At 41.8% G+C, this 15,888-nt stretch overlaps 2 protein-coding genes across 4 annotated transcripts in view; one reads left to right on the forward strand and one right to left on the reverse strand.

Moving 5' to 3' along the window:
• The window catches only part of C11H1orf74 (chromosome 11 C1orf74 homolog), a 66,215-nt gene that overhangs the window by 26,717 nt on the left and 23,610 nt on the right, over positions 1 to 15,888 (forward strand). The gene's annotated exons all lie outside the window — the stretch shown is intronic.
• Positions 14,433 to 15,888, reverse strand: part of HSD11B1 (hydroxysteroid 11-beta dehydrogenase 1) — a 41,828-nt gene continuing 40,372 nt past the window's right edge. For both annotated transcript variants that reach the window (XM_074321970.2, XM_088801664.1), the window contains exon 7: positions 14,433 to 14,985. In XM_074321970.2, the coding sequence (XP_074178071.2) occupies positions 14,768 to 14,985 (218 nt within the window). In that variant the 3' untranslated portion in view covers positions 14,433 to 14,767. The remainder of the gene's footprint in view (positions 14,986 to 15,888) is intronic.

Genomic DNA, 15,888 nt, shown 5'->3' on the forward strand with positions numbered 1-15,888 from the left:
TTCTGAAGTGGCGGGATGGGGGTGTGTTTGAAACGGTGGTGGATCTGTGGCTGGGGGATGACGGGAACAATAGTAGGCAGAATCTTATCAAAGTTTCCCAGTCAATTGGGCTGGGAAATTTAGGGCAAAAACTAAATGGAACTGATCTGTGTGCATTAGAAAGCAACTGTTACAAATGATATCGTCAGGACATTTCCAAGAAGTCCAAGGCTAAGGTGGTGGAAAGGGAACTGGATTGGGACAAGTTAACTGCATCACTCTGTGACCTTGTCTGAATGGTCCACTCAGGATGGTGGAAGGATGATTTATATGGTACCTACGAGTTCTAAGGCTTGACACATGTGAGGCTCATAATAAGATGTTTAAATAGCTGTGATAACACTTACTAACATGGGGATTATGTCAATGTCTTCATTGCCTACTATTCCCCCCATTCTCTGAGGAGGAAAAGGACGAGGAGTAGGCAGGTAAAAGTGCAGAGGATGGATTTTTAACCACTAGAGACAGCAGCCCATAGTCCTGTCTCTGGGGCTTTAAATATGGAGATGGGAGTGAGTAGAGGACAGAGGGGCTGGGGAGCCCAAGCTGGCAGAATAAGACAATTTTATTGTCATAGAAGAGTGAGAGGTTCTGGGAGTTTGGGGTAATGGAGCATAGGAGAGGACTGGAGATTGTAAAAGAAATTCCTGTGGACCAACTATGTGGGCGCCATTAAAAATCAGAAAGAAATGTATGTGAAAATCAAAATCCATTTTAGGGCTATGGACTAGACCCACTTTTACTGGGGTTTAGAGAGGTTAGCAGTATGTTCAAGTTCATGCGGGTTTGCTTGACATCAAAGCCTGAGCTAAGGTTGTATACTTATCTATCAATATGGAGGGAAAGAAAGAGAAACACACACATGGAGGGAGGGAGAGAGAGAGAGAGAGAGAGAGAGAGAGAGAGAGAGAGAGCGAGCGAGCCCTGGAAATAGAGAATATACCTTATTTTCAAATGCCTATGAAGCATCAAGAAAATTGAGCATATGTAGACCAATGGAATAGAATTGAGAACCCAGAAATAAAACCATATAAATATGGACAGATAATTTTTGACAAAGAAGCAAAAAACATACAATGGAGAAAAGACAGCCTCTTCAATAAATGGTGCTGATAGAATTGGAAAGCCACATGCAAAGGAATGAAACTGGACTGCTATCTGTCACCATGTACCAATATTAATTCAAAATGGATAAAAGACTTAAGCATAAGACCTGAAACAACAAACTGCATAGAAGAAAACATAGGTACTAAACTTATGGACCTTGGGTTTAAAGAGCGTTTTATGAATTTGACTCCAAAGGCAAAGGAAATAAAAGCTAAAATAAATGAATTGGGACTATATCAAATTTAAAAGCTTCTGCACAGCAAAAGAAACCATCGACAAAATAAAGAGGCAACCAACTGAATGGGAGAAGATTTTCGCAAACAGTGCCTCTGATAAGGGGCTAATATCCAAAATATACAAGGAACTCATGCAACTCAACAACAAAAAAACAAACAACCCAATTGAAAAATGGGCAGAGGACCTGAAGAGACATTTCTCCAAAGAGGACATACAAATGGCAAATAGACATAGAAAAATGCAAATAAAAACCACAATGAGATATCACCTCCCCCCAGTCAGAATGGTTATCATCAACTAGACAAACAGTAACAACTGTTGGAGAGGCTGTGGAGAAAAAGGAACCCTCATACACTGTTGGTGGGAATGCAGACTGGTGCAGCCGCTATGGAAGGCAGTGTGGAGGTTCCTCAAAAAATTATGAATAGAATTGCCTTATGACCCAGCAATCCCTCTCCTGGGTATCTATCCAAAAACTCTGAAAACATTTATCCATAAAGAAACGTGTGCTCCAATGTTCATTGCAGCTTTATTTACGGTGGCCAAGACATGGAAACAACCAAAATGTCCTTTGATAGATGAATGGATAAAGAGTGGTGATATATATATACAATGGAATACTATTCGGCGGTAAGAAAAGATGAAATAGGACCATTTGTGACAACATGGATGGATCTTGAGATTATAATTCTAAGCGAAATAAGTCAGACAGGAAAATCAGAGAACTATATGATTTCACTGATATGTGATATATAAACCAAAAACTACTAAAGAACAAGACAAACAAATGAGAAACAAAAACTCATAGACACAGACAATAGTTTAGTGGTAACCAGAGGGTAAGGTGGGAGGGGGGTGGTAAATGAGGGTAAAGTGGATCAAATATATGGTGATGGAAGGAGAACTGACTCTGGGTGGTGAACACAGAATGGGATTTATAGATGACGTAATACAGAATAGTGCACCTGAAATCTATATAACTTTACTAACAATTGTCACCTCAATAAACTTTAATTAAACAAAAAGAAAATTGATCATATTGATCATAAAGCAAACCTCAGAATATTAAAAAGAAGTTGCTCTCTTATGGTATAATTCTCTGACCACAATACAATACAATTAGAAATAAATAACAAAAGTGGGAATAGATAAACCCTTCAATTTCTTGGAGAAAAATTCTCCTGGTTCACTCTTGAAATACAGAGGACAGTAAATCTGCAATTTAGAGTGCTTTGAAAATAATGCTAAAGAGAACATTAAGGACAAAATCTATGAGGTGTGGCCAAGGCAGGGCCCAAGGAAAATTCATAGTCTTAAATATTTTCATTACTTAAATAAGGATTAAAAATAAATAAATTATTTATTTTCAAACAAATTTCTAAGAAATGGTCAGAAAAATCAAGGAAAGGAAGCAAGAATAAAAAGAAGGCAAAAGGAGAAAACAATATAAGTTACAAGTCAGAGCAGAATTGGTGAATAAATTCAGGAGCTGGTTCTTGTGTGTGAATGTGGGGAGAGGTAGAAATACCAATAGAACACAAAATTAATAAACTACCAGCTAGCTAAAGCAATTAAAAAACAGAAAGCACATCTGTAAAAATTTATAAATTAGACGTGGAGAATACATGTTTCATACATAATACATTGGAAATGTAAATAATTTTAGAGACATTTGTGTAACTACGCTAGTGTTTTGAAAATCTGGATAAAAAGGATTTAAGAAAACTCTCATTTATCAAATTATCATATAATTTATCATATCTCTAAATTGCATGTAGAGATATGCAATTTAATCATCAACCTGCCTCTACCTAAGGGTCCCCTTCCTATGGTATTGGTCAGTACAGAGGAGGGTTTAGATTAGTCTTGAGCTGGTTACCTGGCACTTATTGGCCAGCATTCTGTGCTTCTCCTCACCATTTCCAGGTCCCTTTGTTGGTGGTCATATCCTGGAACTTCATGACATGGTTTCCTTGATAGGTGTTGGGCCCTCTATGGGTTCCCATGAAGGGGTAAGTATAGGGTAAGCAACACTTTGCTTTATCACCCTGTTGCTTTACTCTTCACAGTGTCACACAAGCATGGATGGGATGATCAGATTTTTATTGTAGGGTTGAGGTAACTAGAGGGAATCCTAAATATGAAAGGAAAAATTTAGAACTGTATGCTAATATGTCTCCTGCTATACCGCGAGACACAGCACTAAGAATTTAAACGCTTTATGGGTGCTACTAGTACTAATTTTATTCCTCCTCCTACCTAACGGGATGACTCCCTATCCATCTTATGGGAAATAGCAACCTCGCCCATAAGAGTTGTTCTTGCCTTAGACTCCTCCCCCACTCTCCCTGCTGCTGTCTCATCAATGCACTCCTCAAGTCTAATTATTCATTCGAGAATGCCACAGACACTCTTAACAGGATGCCCATGGTGGCCCGTTGGCACCCTAAGATTTGAAGAAGGTAGAAGGTGTGGGTGATGAGGGGAGCTTGCAGAGTTGCTCAGAGTAGGCACACTTAAATCTGTTCCTTTTCAAGGCCTCCCCCAACGAGAGACTTGCAAACTCTCCTTGTTAGTCTTCCAAGTATCTAGCTGGTAACTATTTAGTCAGATGTCCACATAAACACCCCAAGCACAAGTATCCATTCTCAGGGGTGCTACAGTCTAATTAATACGGTTGTCATACTTATCCATCCATGGGGAAGGAGGAAGATAAGTATTTCCTTCACTCCTACATTTGCAAGTTTGCCTCTCTGCAGTGGAGTTATGACTTCACACTTGTGGCAGGACAGAGTTCTCAGTCCTCTTCTTCTCTGGCTGTGTTGTGTCATCATTGTCGACAGAGGACCTTTTAGTATAATGAAACTTCCAAGTTATGCTGTAAGAGACGAGCAATATTAGCAAGAGGTTTATCTGTTTTATAGATGCTAAGAATCAGCAAGACTTAACCCTAAGGCACAACTGTGGATCCACTCTTGTGGGTCTCAGCATTAAGAAAGACAAGTTACTTTTCACCCTAGATTACCGAGGAGGATGATCTTGCTGGCTTTGACCTTGAAGGCTCTGACAGGATGCAACCTCAGGCCTGGTGTGGGGGCTCAGGGCCGTGTGTGTACGTGCGCACACGCCTGTCCTTAAGGAAAGAGAAAGGTAGACTAGAAAAAGGAAGGCCTCCCGGGTATCCATCTCTGGGCCAAAAGGAAACACCATATGTTAATCTTTAGAGCAACTTAGTTCCTCTACTTTAGCCTTCATTTCATATAATGTCCCCTTGGGCCTGCTGGAAAATAAATTAAGGCTTATCTCTAAGTCAAATATATAAGGACCTGTCCTCTAGGTGTTTAACACCCTTTTCTAAACTTTAAAAATTCTGCTTTTCAGCACTCAATGAAAGCATCGCCCTCTTTTCCCCAGTGTTTGTGTGTGTGTGTGTGTGAATGTGAGACTTGTCTAATAATAGGTCTCTGAGAACTAGTTTATCACTAAGAAGCTATATTACATATTTAAAAACAATATTTTATGTACAAAGTATGACAAGTTTGTGAACTTACCACCATATGCTTACATTGGCAGCACTGTACAAACAGCTTGGTAAGGTTTCATAACCTTGGTATATCAGTGTCTCACAGCTGTATTTGTGTTGACATGTGGCGGTGTCTTGGTGAGTGGCATTCATTATTGTTGTTGCCTCTTCTTGTGTGCCATCGTGAAAATGTCTGAGCTTGAACTAGAGCAACGAACAAACATTAAATTTCTTGTTAAACTTGGCAAGAGCGGAAGTTTAATCAGGGACATGTTAGTCCAAGTTTATGGGGATAATGCCATGAAGAAAACGGCAGTGTACAAATGGATTAAACGTTTTTCTGATGGGAGAGAACGTGTCACTGATGAAGAGAGGTCAGGGCGGCCAGTAATGAGCAGAACTGATGAAAACATTGCAAAAATTCGTCGAATTGTGGGTCAAAATTATCAGCTGACTGTGAGAAGCATAGCAGACCAAGTAAACATTGATAGAGAAACAGTTAGGAAAATCTTAACTGAAAATCTTGGCATGAGAAAGGTGTGTGCAAAAATGGTCCCAAAGGTCCCAATAAACAAAAGCAAAGGAGATTTGAAGTTTGCCAAGACCTTTTGGAGAGGCAAGATGATGTTTTGGGCCATATTATCTCTGGTGATGAAACATGGGTGTACCAATACAACCCTGAAACAAAGCGTCAAAGTGCACAATGGAAGTCAGTCAATTCTCCACAACCAAAAAAGTTTTGTCAGTTCAAATTGAGTCAAAACGATGTTGCTAACCTTTTTTGATATCAAGGGATTATTCATCGTGAATTTGTGCCAACTGGACAAATAGGTAACCAAGTTTACTATTTGGAATTGCTGAAAAGGCTGAGTGAAAAACTTAGACAAAAATGACCTGAACTTTTCGCCAACAATTCATGGCTCTTGCATCACGACAATGCACCAGCTCACATGGTACTGTCTATGAGGGAGTTTTTAGCTAGTAAACAAATAACTGTATTGGAACACCCTCCCTACTCACCTGCTCTGGCCCCCAATGACTCCTTTCTTTACCCGAAGATAAAGGAAATATTGAAAGGAAGACATTTTGATGACATTCAGGACATCAAGGGTAATAGGACTACAGTTCTGATGACCATTCAGAAAAAGTTCCAAAAATTGCTTTGAAGGGTGGACTAGGCACTGGTGTCAGTGCATAGCTTCCCAAGGGGAGTACTTCGAAGGTAACCATAGTGATATTCAGTAATGAGGTACATAGCACTTTTTCTAGGATGAGTTCGCGAACTTAATTGTCAGACCTTGTAAATTACCGAGCTACCAAAACCCATCATTTAACAAGAAAATTAAAATGTGAAGTTTCTATTCATTAAAATATGCTTTCACTTATTTTACTTCATTTACATATTGATTTTTCACAATGGCCTAGGTAGCCAGAACCATTACCTTTGTCTTAAGTCAAGAATGCTGAGGCTTCAATAATGGTAACTGTACTCATGTTAACACTTTAATTGTGGAGATGTTTGCCCTCTAGTAAAATTAGGTTATTTAATAGTGTTATCCTTTCCTAAACTGGCAATTTTCCTTCTGGTTAAACTCTCATTTCATTCCACAGCCTTGGTTCGACTGTCCCAATTTTTTCACAGGTGGCTTCACGTTCCAAATTGAAACATCCTCCAGAGCCATTTCTGTACATTTTACACATTTCTACACTAACCTGTCAATCTATTGCATACTCAGCACAATCTATTATCTGTAACAGAGACTGTTTAAATCAATGCAGTAAAATTGAACCAAAACTGACCTCACCAAAGGGCTGCCATATTGGATATTGCTGTGAGCTTGCTCTGTAGAGAGCACTTTAAGGGTTTGCTTTGCAGCCCTTTATAATTTTTAATGAAAGTATTAGGTTGGTGCAAAAATAATTGCAGTTTTGCAATTATTTTTAATCTTTTAAACCTCAATTACTTTTCATCAATCTAATAGATTGATAGAAAAATGGGTCAGAAAGCATTCAGATTTTCTTTTTTCATTTTTATAAAAATTATTATATGATACCATTGAGATAATTTTTAAAAAATAGAAAAATAAACACCTTAATCCTACCACTCAAATTACTTTCACGTTTTTCACATTCCCTTCTAGTTTTTGTCCATATGCACAATTTTTTAAAGCATATTTTAAAACATATTGTAGTGATCCTATAATTATGTGTTTGTTTGTCCTCTTGATGCTCTTGATACTATATTATATGTCTCATGTTTTTGCTTTTTTCAGTATTTTTACCTTTCAGTATTGTCATGATCTTTCATAATGTTTAATCATTTCCTTATTATTGAACAGTAGCCACGTCTACCTAGCATTGCTCAGGATAATTATTAACCACTGGTAAATACTATTTAATAGCCATGAGAAGAATGATTATCGGTTATAATAATTTTCTGTAATTGCAGTAATTCAGAGCTGGGAAACTTTCAGCTTTGTAGCCAGATTAGTTTCACACCTGTCACGTGCTCTTCCATACTGGCCGAGTGGAAGCCTGGGGCAATAGGTCAGCAAGGACACTCAGAAGTAGGAAAGGGTGAGAAGCCTAGCTTTACCATTTACTGCCTATTCTAGGTTAGTAAGTTATTTAACCTCTTTGCATCTCAGATTCCTCCTCTGTAAGATGGCTATAATGATAATACCTACCCTGCAGGATTATTTTAGGATTCATAATATAATATTTGTAAAGCACTCAATAAATGTTGGCTATCACTGTTGTTTTAGCAACACCTGTAATTTGGGGCATCTGCCCTTGTGACTTATTAATGGTTATGTAATGGATCCTCACCTGGCCCTGCAGTTGTTTTGAAAACCAATGAGCAGTTTCAGTGAATCTGTGCATTTATCTGATATAATTTCATAAGTTTATCCATTAGATAAAAAACGTTTAAAATTATCACTTTGAAAAAGTAATAAACATATAGAATTTCTCCAGTCATAGAATGATGGCAAAAGTTAAAACATGTCAGTTTTTAAACTCACCCAACTCAAGTCAACTGACCAACTTGTATTAAGAATATGTGTCACACTACTACTCTATGTGGGAAAAAAATATTTGAGGTGTCCCCCAAATAAGTGTCTTATAGACCACTTGACTTCTATTTTATACCAGACCAAATCAGATGTATCCTTAAATCAGCAGTGGGAATCATAATAGCACCTACCTCATAGTGTTGTTTTGAGGATTAAATGAGTTAATATTCATACAGCAGAATAGTGCTTGAACATAGTATTATGGGAGTGTTTGCTAATAAAATTAAGTAAAAAACAAATCATCACAATGTGGTGATGCTCTTTTTAATGTTTGCATGATGTGATTGATAATTTTATTCACATGGAGATTATATGGAGGGATTAATTTTAATTACATAGAGATTTGGTCATTTATAATTTTTAACTTTTACAGGCAATGCTGCAAATGAGTATCTTTGTGCATGTAGTTATATTTTCCTTCTTTTTGAGATATTTCCTTTAGGATAAAATCCAAGAAGTAGATCTGCTGGAGCAGTTTTATGAAGAAGCAGTTTAGTTCTGAGGAGAAAGTTTTGCAGGAAGTGGGCAGAAAGGAACAGAGCGAGGGTTTAGAACAGGGGTGTCCAAACTTTTTTCAATGTTTTTCACCAAGGGCCATATGCGCTAAAATACACAAACAGCCGGGCCACTCACTCGAGGTGAAGTACGTATTGCCTCACCTGGTTTATTTAAGTAAACTAAATATATTTTTGGAATTTGCTGCGGGCCAATTAAAAATGGATTGCGGGCTGCAGTTGGCCCGCGGGCCGCAGTTTGGACACCCCTGGGAGCATTGCTGAAGATGGCAAAGTCAGGAAAGCTGCTGAGAGGTGGGGGGCTCTCCCAACAGCTTGAGGGCTCAGTGTTGTTGGGTGTTATAGCAGGGAGACAAAAGCAGGGTAATGTGGTGAAAAGAGTAATGGGCTGGAATCCAGTGAAATGACTTTTAGGTCCCTCTACACCTCTCCCTTGAACTGTAAAGTCGTTTTGTCCCCCTAGGTCTCTTTTTCCTAAGCCTCTTCCAGTAGTAGGGTCTATGAGTCCTTTATTTCTCAAACATTAACCAGTACCTTATACATGGCAAGATCTGTGTTCAATAAATTTAGAGTGTAGTGAACTTAAGTGATAGACAAATAGAAAATTAAAGAGGCATGGAATGGGGTGGGAGAGCACCCATTCCAGCCTTGAAGAGTGGGTCCTGGCGTAAGGGAAGAAACTTTTCTAGAGGAAGTAATGGTGGAGCTGAGACTTAAAAGATGGGCAGTGGTTAAGCAGACAAGGGGAGAATGAACAGCAGTCTGGGCATGGGTCAAGGCATGGTGGGAACACCAGGGCCCAAAGGACCGACAGTTCTGTGTCCTTGGGCTCAAAAGCAGGGCAGGTGGTTGGAGACATGGTTGGGGTGGTCACCAGGGTCATTGCACATCACTTGAAAGACTTTGGGTTTTCTACATACCATTTTACCCAAGAATGGTTTTGAATGTATGCCAGCCTCCACGCGCAACCAAGAATCTGTCTTGATTTCCCCATGCCTTGACCTTTCTTTCCCCGTGAGGGTCAGAGCACCTTGCTTTCGAGGGTGACCACTAGCTGTCGCTATTGAACAGATCTAGCTCCCCACAGTTCAAAGCCAGTGGTGTCCTTGGCCGATAAGGCCAGGGGGCCCTACCAGATGTTTCAGTCCAGCCCCGCCTCCATTAGGTCTGTTCTTCCGCCCTAAGCGGTGACTCACAGGCTGGCACACTGTCAGGAGGTGGTGGTAGTCCTTGAGTAGAACTGTGGGCACCAATTGGGGAAGAAATTGTGGTGAAGTGCGGTACACCACCACAGTTAGCCACTGGGTGGCGCTGCCACCCCTGAGGCAAAAGAGAGGCCGGTGAAAAGGAAAAAATGTCTGGTTAGGACAGCCATGCCCTTTGGTTTCGGGGTAGCGTAGCTTTTGATCCACACTATTACCCGAGTTCAAGGTTCCACAGGACTGCCCACGACGTTTGAGGTAGGTCCACCAACCCAGCAGTCCTAGGTCAGCCAAGTGCGGCACAGAGAGACACGCCAGCGCTCACGTTTCCTGAGTCCTTCAGGCCTCAGGCCCAACGGGTGTGGGTCTTTTGACCTGTCACTCAGTTTCCACGCTCTGGTTCCAGGTGATGCAACGTGCCAGTGTGCCCTCCTTTGGCTTTTGTTTCCTTAGCCTCCTTACCAGAAACTCCCATCTCTAAAGCTCCCAACTCAGTGGGTTTTCGTCTGGCACTTTTCTATTTTTTAAGAACACATTTCCTGCCTCTCCTTTCTCCTGTGGCATTACCCTTTGCACTAGGTCCATGTCCTGACCCCGTGTGTTCTGGATCTGTGCAGACTAAATTCTGCTTCTCCTGGCGCTTTTTCCCTCCCCTGTGGGCTTCGGGGTTCCAAGTCCTGTTTTACCTTTTTGAAAACTCTCTTTTATCATCTGCCTTATCCTTATATTTGCCCTGTCACCCCACCCCCAGCCCCCTTCTAATTCTAACTGGGAAACTTGTACACTTAAGAAATTAGGTCAAGAATTGCTGAGAGGGAAGAGGACTGAGTATTAAGGGATATCCTGCCTTTCCTTGGAGACGTGAACTGGTGACCCTCAAGTGGGATGGAGATCTAGGGGTGCTGAGATGTTGACATTGAGGCAGAATCCCTGGAGACATTGTGAGACACCGTGAGCACTGTATCAGGGTGGCCAAATGTGTTTTTATTTTCCCTTAATACTGCAAATTAGTTTGGTTTGCATACCTCCCTTGAGGAATTAAGGGACGCTTCCAGGACTTGATTAGCGTATGTGTCCCAGTGCTCTGGGCTGAGCACTAATGATGAGGAATGTGGGTTTTTGGCAAATTCCCTGGACAGAAGGGGGAATGGGTTCTGCCCTACATGTAGCACCCAGAGTGGGGAGTAGGAGCTCAACCTGGGCGGGCCCGTAACCCAGACCCCAAAGAACTAGTTAGTAGCATAAGACGCTGACTTCTTTCTCTGACATCACTTTAGAGCCATGGTCTCCGAAGGGGACATGTCAGAGGAACTACTGGGATGTGGGGAGAACATATTAGAATTTCTATTTGTTTTTTATCTTTTTAAGATTTGCATTTTTGCATATGTTTTATGTTAGCAAATATTACATGCATATATAAATAATAACTATGTATCTATTAGAAATACATAAGCATTTTTTAGTGATGAAGTACGTGATCAAAAGTTTCAGAGACCATGCTCTGGAGAATCGTCGATGCTTTGTGTCTGATACACTGCTGGCCCAGAGCGCCCAGCGGAAGAGAAAGGCCCAGCCTGTGTGCGCAGACTTCGTGGTGAGGTCGGACTTAACTGTCCTTGATAGGGGGTTCTCCAGGCACAGCAGTTGGGATGACTGTCCCCTGTGCCAATTTGAGTCACCGCCTCTGAGGTCACCTCAGAGCTCCTTGCTACCTGATATCTAGGGCCATTCATTGCATTCTTTACTGAGGAGAGGGAATCATAGTTTCTTAAAGGGAAATTTCAAGAGGTGAGAGGCCTAGGATATTCTTCAGTATCATGGCGGGGCGGGCGGGGGGGGGGCTGTTGTGACCAGTTAGGACATTGCAGATGGTCAGTGGGAGTGGATCTCGCCACCATGGTTAGGAGCCTGACATCTTAGAAAATGTGTCCTTCTGCTCTGACTGTGTATGTCCTCACTTCTGTCATGATTTAGGTTTGTGACAAATCCTTCTGGTTGTCTAACAGAACCCGAGCTTTTTGGCCGGTTCGAATGTACTCATTTCTCAACCTCTCTTGAAGGGAGGGGTGGTCACATGATGTGGGCTGTGAGCTGAAACCCTGGATGGGGCTTCCCAGCTTGTTCTTTATCAGGGGTCAGATTCTTCTGACGTGCATCTTGTGCCCTTCCCGGTCCTGTTTTTCTTGGCTGAAACACAGCAACAAGGAGGAGGATGGATAGTTGAGTGGAAAGACAGGAAGGAGCCTGGCTCCCTGAGGCCCTGGTCTGCCTCTCCCAGACATTTTGTGATGGGAAGAAAAGAAATCTCTACTTGATTCAGCCACTGTCAGTGGGTCATTCTGGTACCCCCAGGGGAATGCAGTGCTAGCAAACATGAAGTTGAACTTTAGGAGTTGCTGACACTTTGGTTAAGGCTATTGACTTCATGCAAGATGCTGACACCTTGAGAACTGAAGTATCCCCGGTCTTTGGGAGATACTTTGGGAGATACTTCCCCCCTCTTTCCTTGGCAGTGGTAGAAATAAGCTGTCCTGTTACTTTCAAGTCCTCGGAGGAGGAGAGAGGCATTGAGTGGGCCTTTAAGAATAACTACTTCTGTCAGGAATGTGGAAAGTGGAAGACAGGGTGGTGTGCGAGAGCCTGCTGTGCAGGTCTGAGAGAGCTGATGGTGCGAAGCTCTTCTAATAAACATTCAGTGATGGCAATTGGTGGCTTGAAATCGGCCACATCACAGAAGCAGCAAATATTACAAATCAGAGCTTTTTTCTTTTTTCTTTTTCTGGCGAGCCACTTGTTAAACATTTAGCAACACACCCTTTGAAAGATCAAAGGTTTAGTTAACTAGGTGAACATTGTTTCATGGCTTCTCTCACTTCCCCCATGCAGTCCAATAAGTGACAAGTGAGCAGAATCAGGGAGCAGCTGATTTATAGTGAACACAGGCTAAAGCCTTAATATGTCTCTGGGCCTCAGAAAACCCCTAAAAGTTCAGGCTGAAGGCAAAATTAATTTCAATCTGACTTGGCTGTAAGTTTGTCATCTGATTATGCTCCTGTCTCGGCACTCACCTCCTTTCCACCCGCCCCCATCCTGACGACAGGGCCTCAGCTCTTGCAAACTTGGCTTCTTGCCCCATTTATGTCACCCGCAGAAACCCCTGATTCCAGCACTGGCACAGCAGTTTATCACTTGCATCCAGACACCTCATGCTCTTCTCTGCTTCGGTACCTATGTGCCAGGCACTCCTCTAGGTCCTGGAGTTGCACTGCGCTGAGTAGACGAAAACCCGCCTCATGGAGCCCACCGCCTAGCACAGGGTTTGTGGCGGATGGTGTTTTCCAAGTGTGGCTACACTGTGTGTATTCCATCCCCCCTGCTGTTCTTACAATGTGACTTGCCACTCGTCCAGCAAGAGATGGAGTCTGTTTTCCCTCTCCTTTGAAATGGGGGTGGGTCTTCATAACTGCTTCGACCAACAGCATATGGTTGGTCGTGGAAAGCAATCCAGCTTCTGCCTGGCTCTTTCACTCAGGACATGTGCCTTTGGAACCCCGAGCCACATGCAGGAAGTCTAGCACCCTTAAGGCTGCTATTCTGAGAGAACATGTGGAGAAGCCACGGAAAGCTCGAGATGCCCAGGGAGCCCTGAGCTATTCCAGACTTCAGCTATTCAAGTTTTTTCAGTTCAAGCACCAGATGCATGCATGATCGAGCCGTCAGATGCTTCCAGATCCTGATCTTTGAGCCACTCTTGCTGTGCTGAGTGGAGCAGAATGTGCCATCCTCTCTGCGCCCTGCCCAGACTGCAAATCTGCGAGAGAAGTAAATGTTTTTTCTGAAGTACTAGGGGTTAGGACTTCAGCATATGGACTTCAAGGTCCTTGGTGTGCTGGTTGCATCCCTTAACTAAATGGCATAGCACCTGTCACATGACACTTTCCAAACACTTCTTTCTATCTCTGGGTTTTCATAACAGTTCTCTTGTCTTGTCCCTATGATGGGCCTAGGGTTCGAAATAGCTGCAACTAGCCCTGAAATAATACATTCCCTCTTTTGGCTGCCTTATAATCTTGCCCACACGTTTGTAAATAATCCCCTTTTTATTAAACGCTACTAAAATTATCCCATTTGCCATCTCTTACCTGTTGGGGACCTGACCCATGTAGGGCTTTGTTGAATGGTTAATGTCGCTGATGTCTTGTTTCCTATGTGGTTGTAGTCAGGTGATGCCTCGCAAGTATTCGATAAGTATTTGTTGAAAGAATGAATGCATGAATGAATGAATGAATGCATGAATGAATGAATGAATGAATGAATGAGCGTGTGAGGATGTGAACTCCGATCCCTTCTCTCCAAACTTCTAATCAACAGTTGAGCGTTCATATGTAAAGTGTTGAGCCTTGATGCTCTCTGAGTGCGATAGATGAGCATAGGTCCTGTGGCTCAGGTTTCCAGGGACCCCCACTTCCATGGCTTTGTTGTAGAGATTCATTTCCAGGCGTGCTCCTTCCTGGAGGAGCAATATAAAATAATCGAAAAAAATATCTGAAATAGACAACATGGTGAGGACACTGTGTCCATTACATGAAGAGTAGGGCGAGTCCTTCAACTCAGGGACAATTAAAAGGTTCAGACCACAAAATAAGAAATGAACATTGAAAATTTTTACTTGTATAGGTCATGGTTTTAAAGGAACCATCCTGAATGTACTGAAGTTATATTGACCAGTTAAGAATTTATAGTTTATATGACCTTTATTATAATTAATATTGCATTAAGCATCATAACATTATTGTATATGAGGTAAATTTGATATAACTACGTTGTAATTATACCTATGGTTACTATCAATTTCACAACTGTAGGTTCATGACATTTGTTATAATGACCTGTCCACTGTGCAAGTGTTAGAAGAGCTCCTTCAGATTGTTGAGATGTGAGGCGTGACTTGCAACTCTCTGGGGAGACTCATTTAACTCTCTGGGGAGATACCTTCATGGATGGAGCTTAGATAAATATCAGGCAGAACAGTCCCAAGCTCCTTTATCATGCCCAGCCCTAAGAAAGTTCCTAATTTTTTATAAATTTGTCCATATTATAATTTCTTAGGGAGAAAAATTCTAGCATCTTTCTCACTGGAGTTTTCAGCAGGAGAGCAGTCCATACTGAATTGACATAATACACTTCTTCTTGACGCAGAGCTCCCCCTTTGATAATCTCCAGGGCACATTCTTCCTTTGGAGCTGCTTCTGTGTCGAGTATCCCAGAAACTGCGTTGATGGCTGTGTCTGTTAAACGAAAAGAGAAGAGTGGGGTTATCCAAGACTAGTAGAGTTTATGTGATGGAAGGCCTGCTGGCACCCACAACTAGCTATTAGGGGCTGTTTGCCAGTGCTTGCTCTGCAGGACCCATGGGCCCCGTTGGCAATACATGGAGAAGACTGGGTGTGCTAAGGCCTGTTGGGCAAAGGGAGGCTTAGTGTTAATACAGGCCCTGTCTTCCTGGACAAAGACTTGTGGGGACAGTTAGAGGTGATTAGTTGAAAGATTTGTCCCATGTTCCTCTCTTGAGTGTTCTGGTTGGGGTTGAGGGAGTAACACGGGGGAGCAGAATAGACAGAAGTCATATGATAACCCAGTAGCTAATGAGAAGTGTGAGAGGGCAAAAACCGAGTGCTATATGCTAATGATCTATTGACTTGCAAGAGGAAGGAATGGACAAGAATCCATGCCTTTGTTCCCTTGTCAACACTAACCACTTTCACTTAGAAGGAAACTCTATTGTTACCTTCTCTCTCCTTCCAAATTTTCATGTTCTTACACAGCTTCTGTATCTCTCTCCACCCATTTCTTGTTTCTCTCTCTCTCCCCCTCCCTCCCTCCTCCCCCTCTCTAATTCTGTAACTATTACTCAATTTACTCAATTACTCTTTAAATGAAGTTTTCTTATCATACCTGCCACATGTTTTAAACTTGCATTTGGACTTACAGAAGAGTTATAAAAATTATGCAGAGCATTGCCTTGTGTCCTTCATCCTGCTTGCCCTGATTGTAACATCGTACATAACCATTGTACAATTATCAAGAGCAGGTATGATCTAATTGGAACAATATTACTAACTAAACTACAGACCTTATTTTTCACTGATATCCTTTTTATGTTTCATAATCTCATCCAGGATTACACTTAG

This window comes from Rhinolophus sinicus, chromosome 11 (genome assembly GCF_057876585.1).
Source record: "Rhinolophus sinicus isolate RSI-liver-muscle chromosome 11, RSI-T2T, whole genome shotgun sequence".
Taxonomy (NCBI): Eukaryota; Metazoa; Chordata; class Mammalia; order Chiroptera; family Rhinolophidae; genus Rhinolophus; species Rhinolophus sinicus.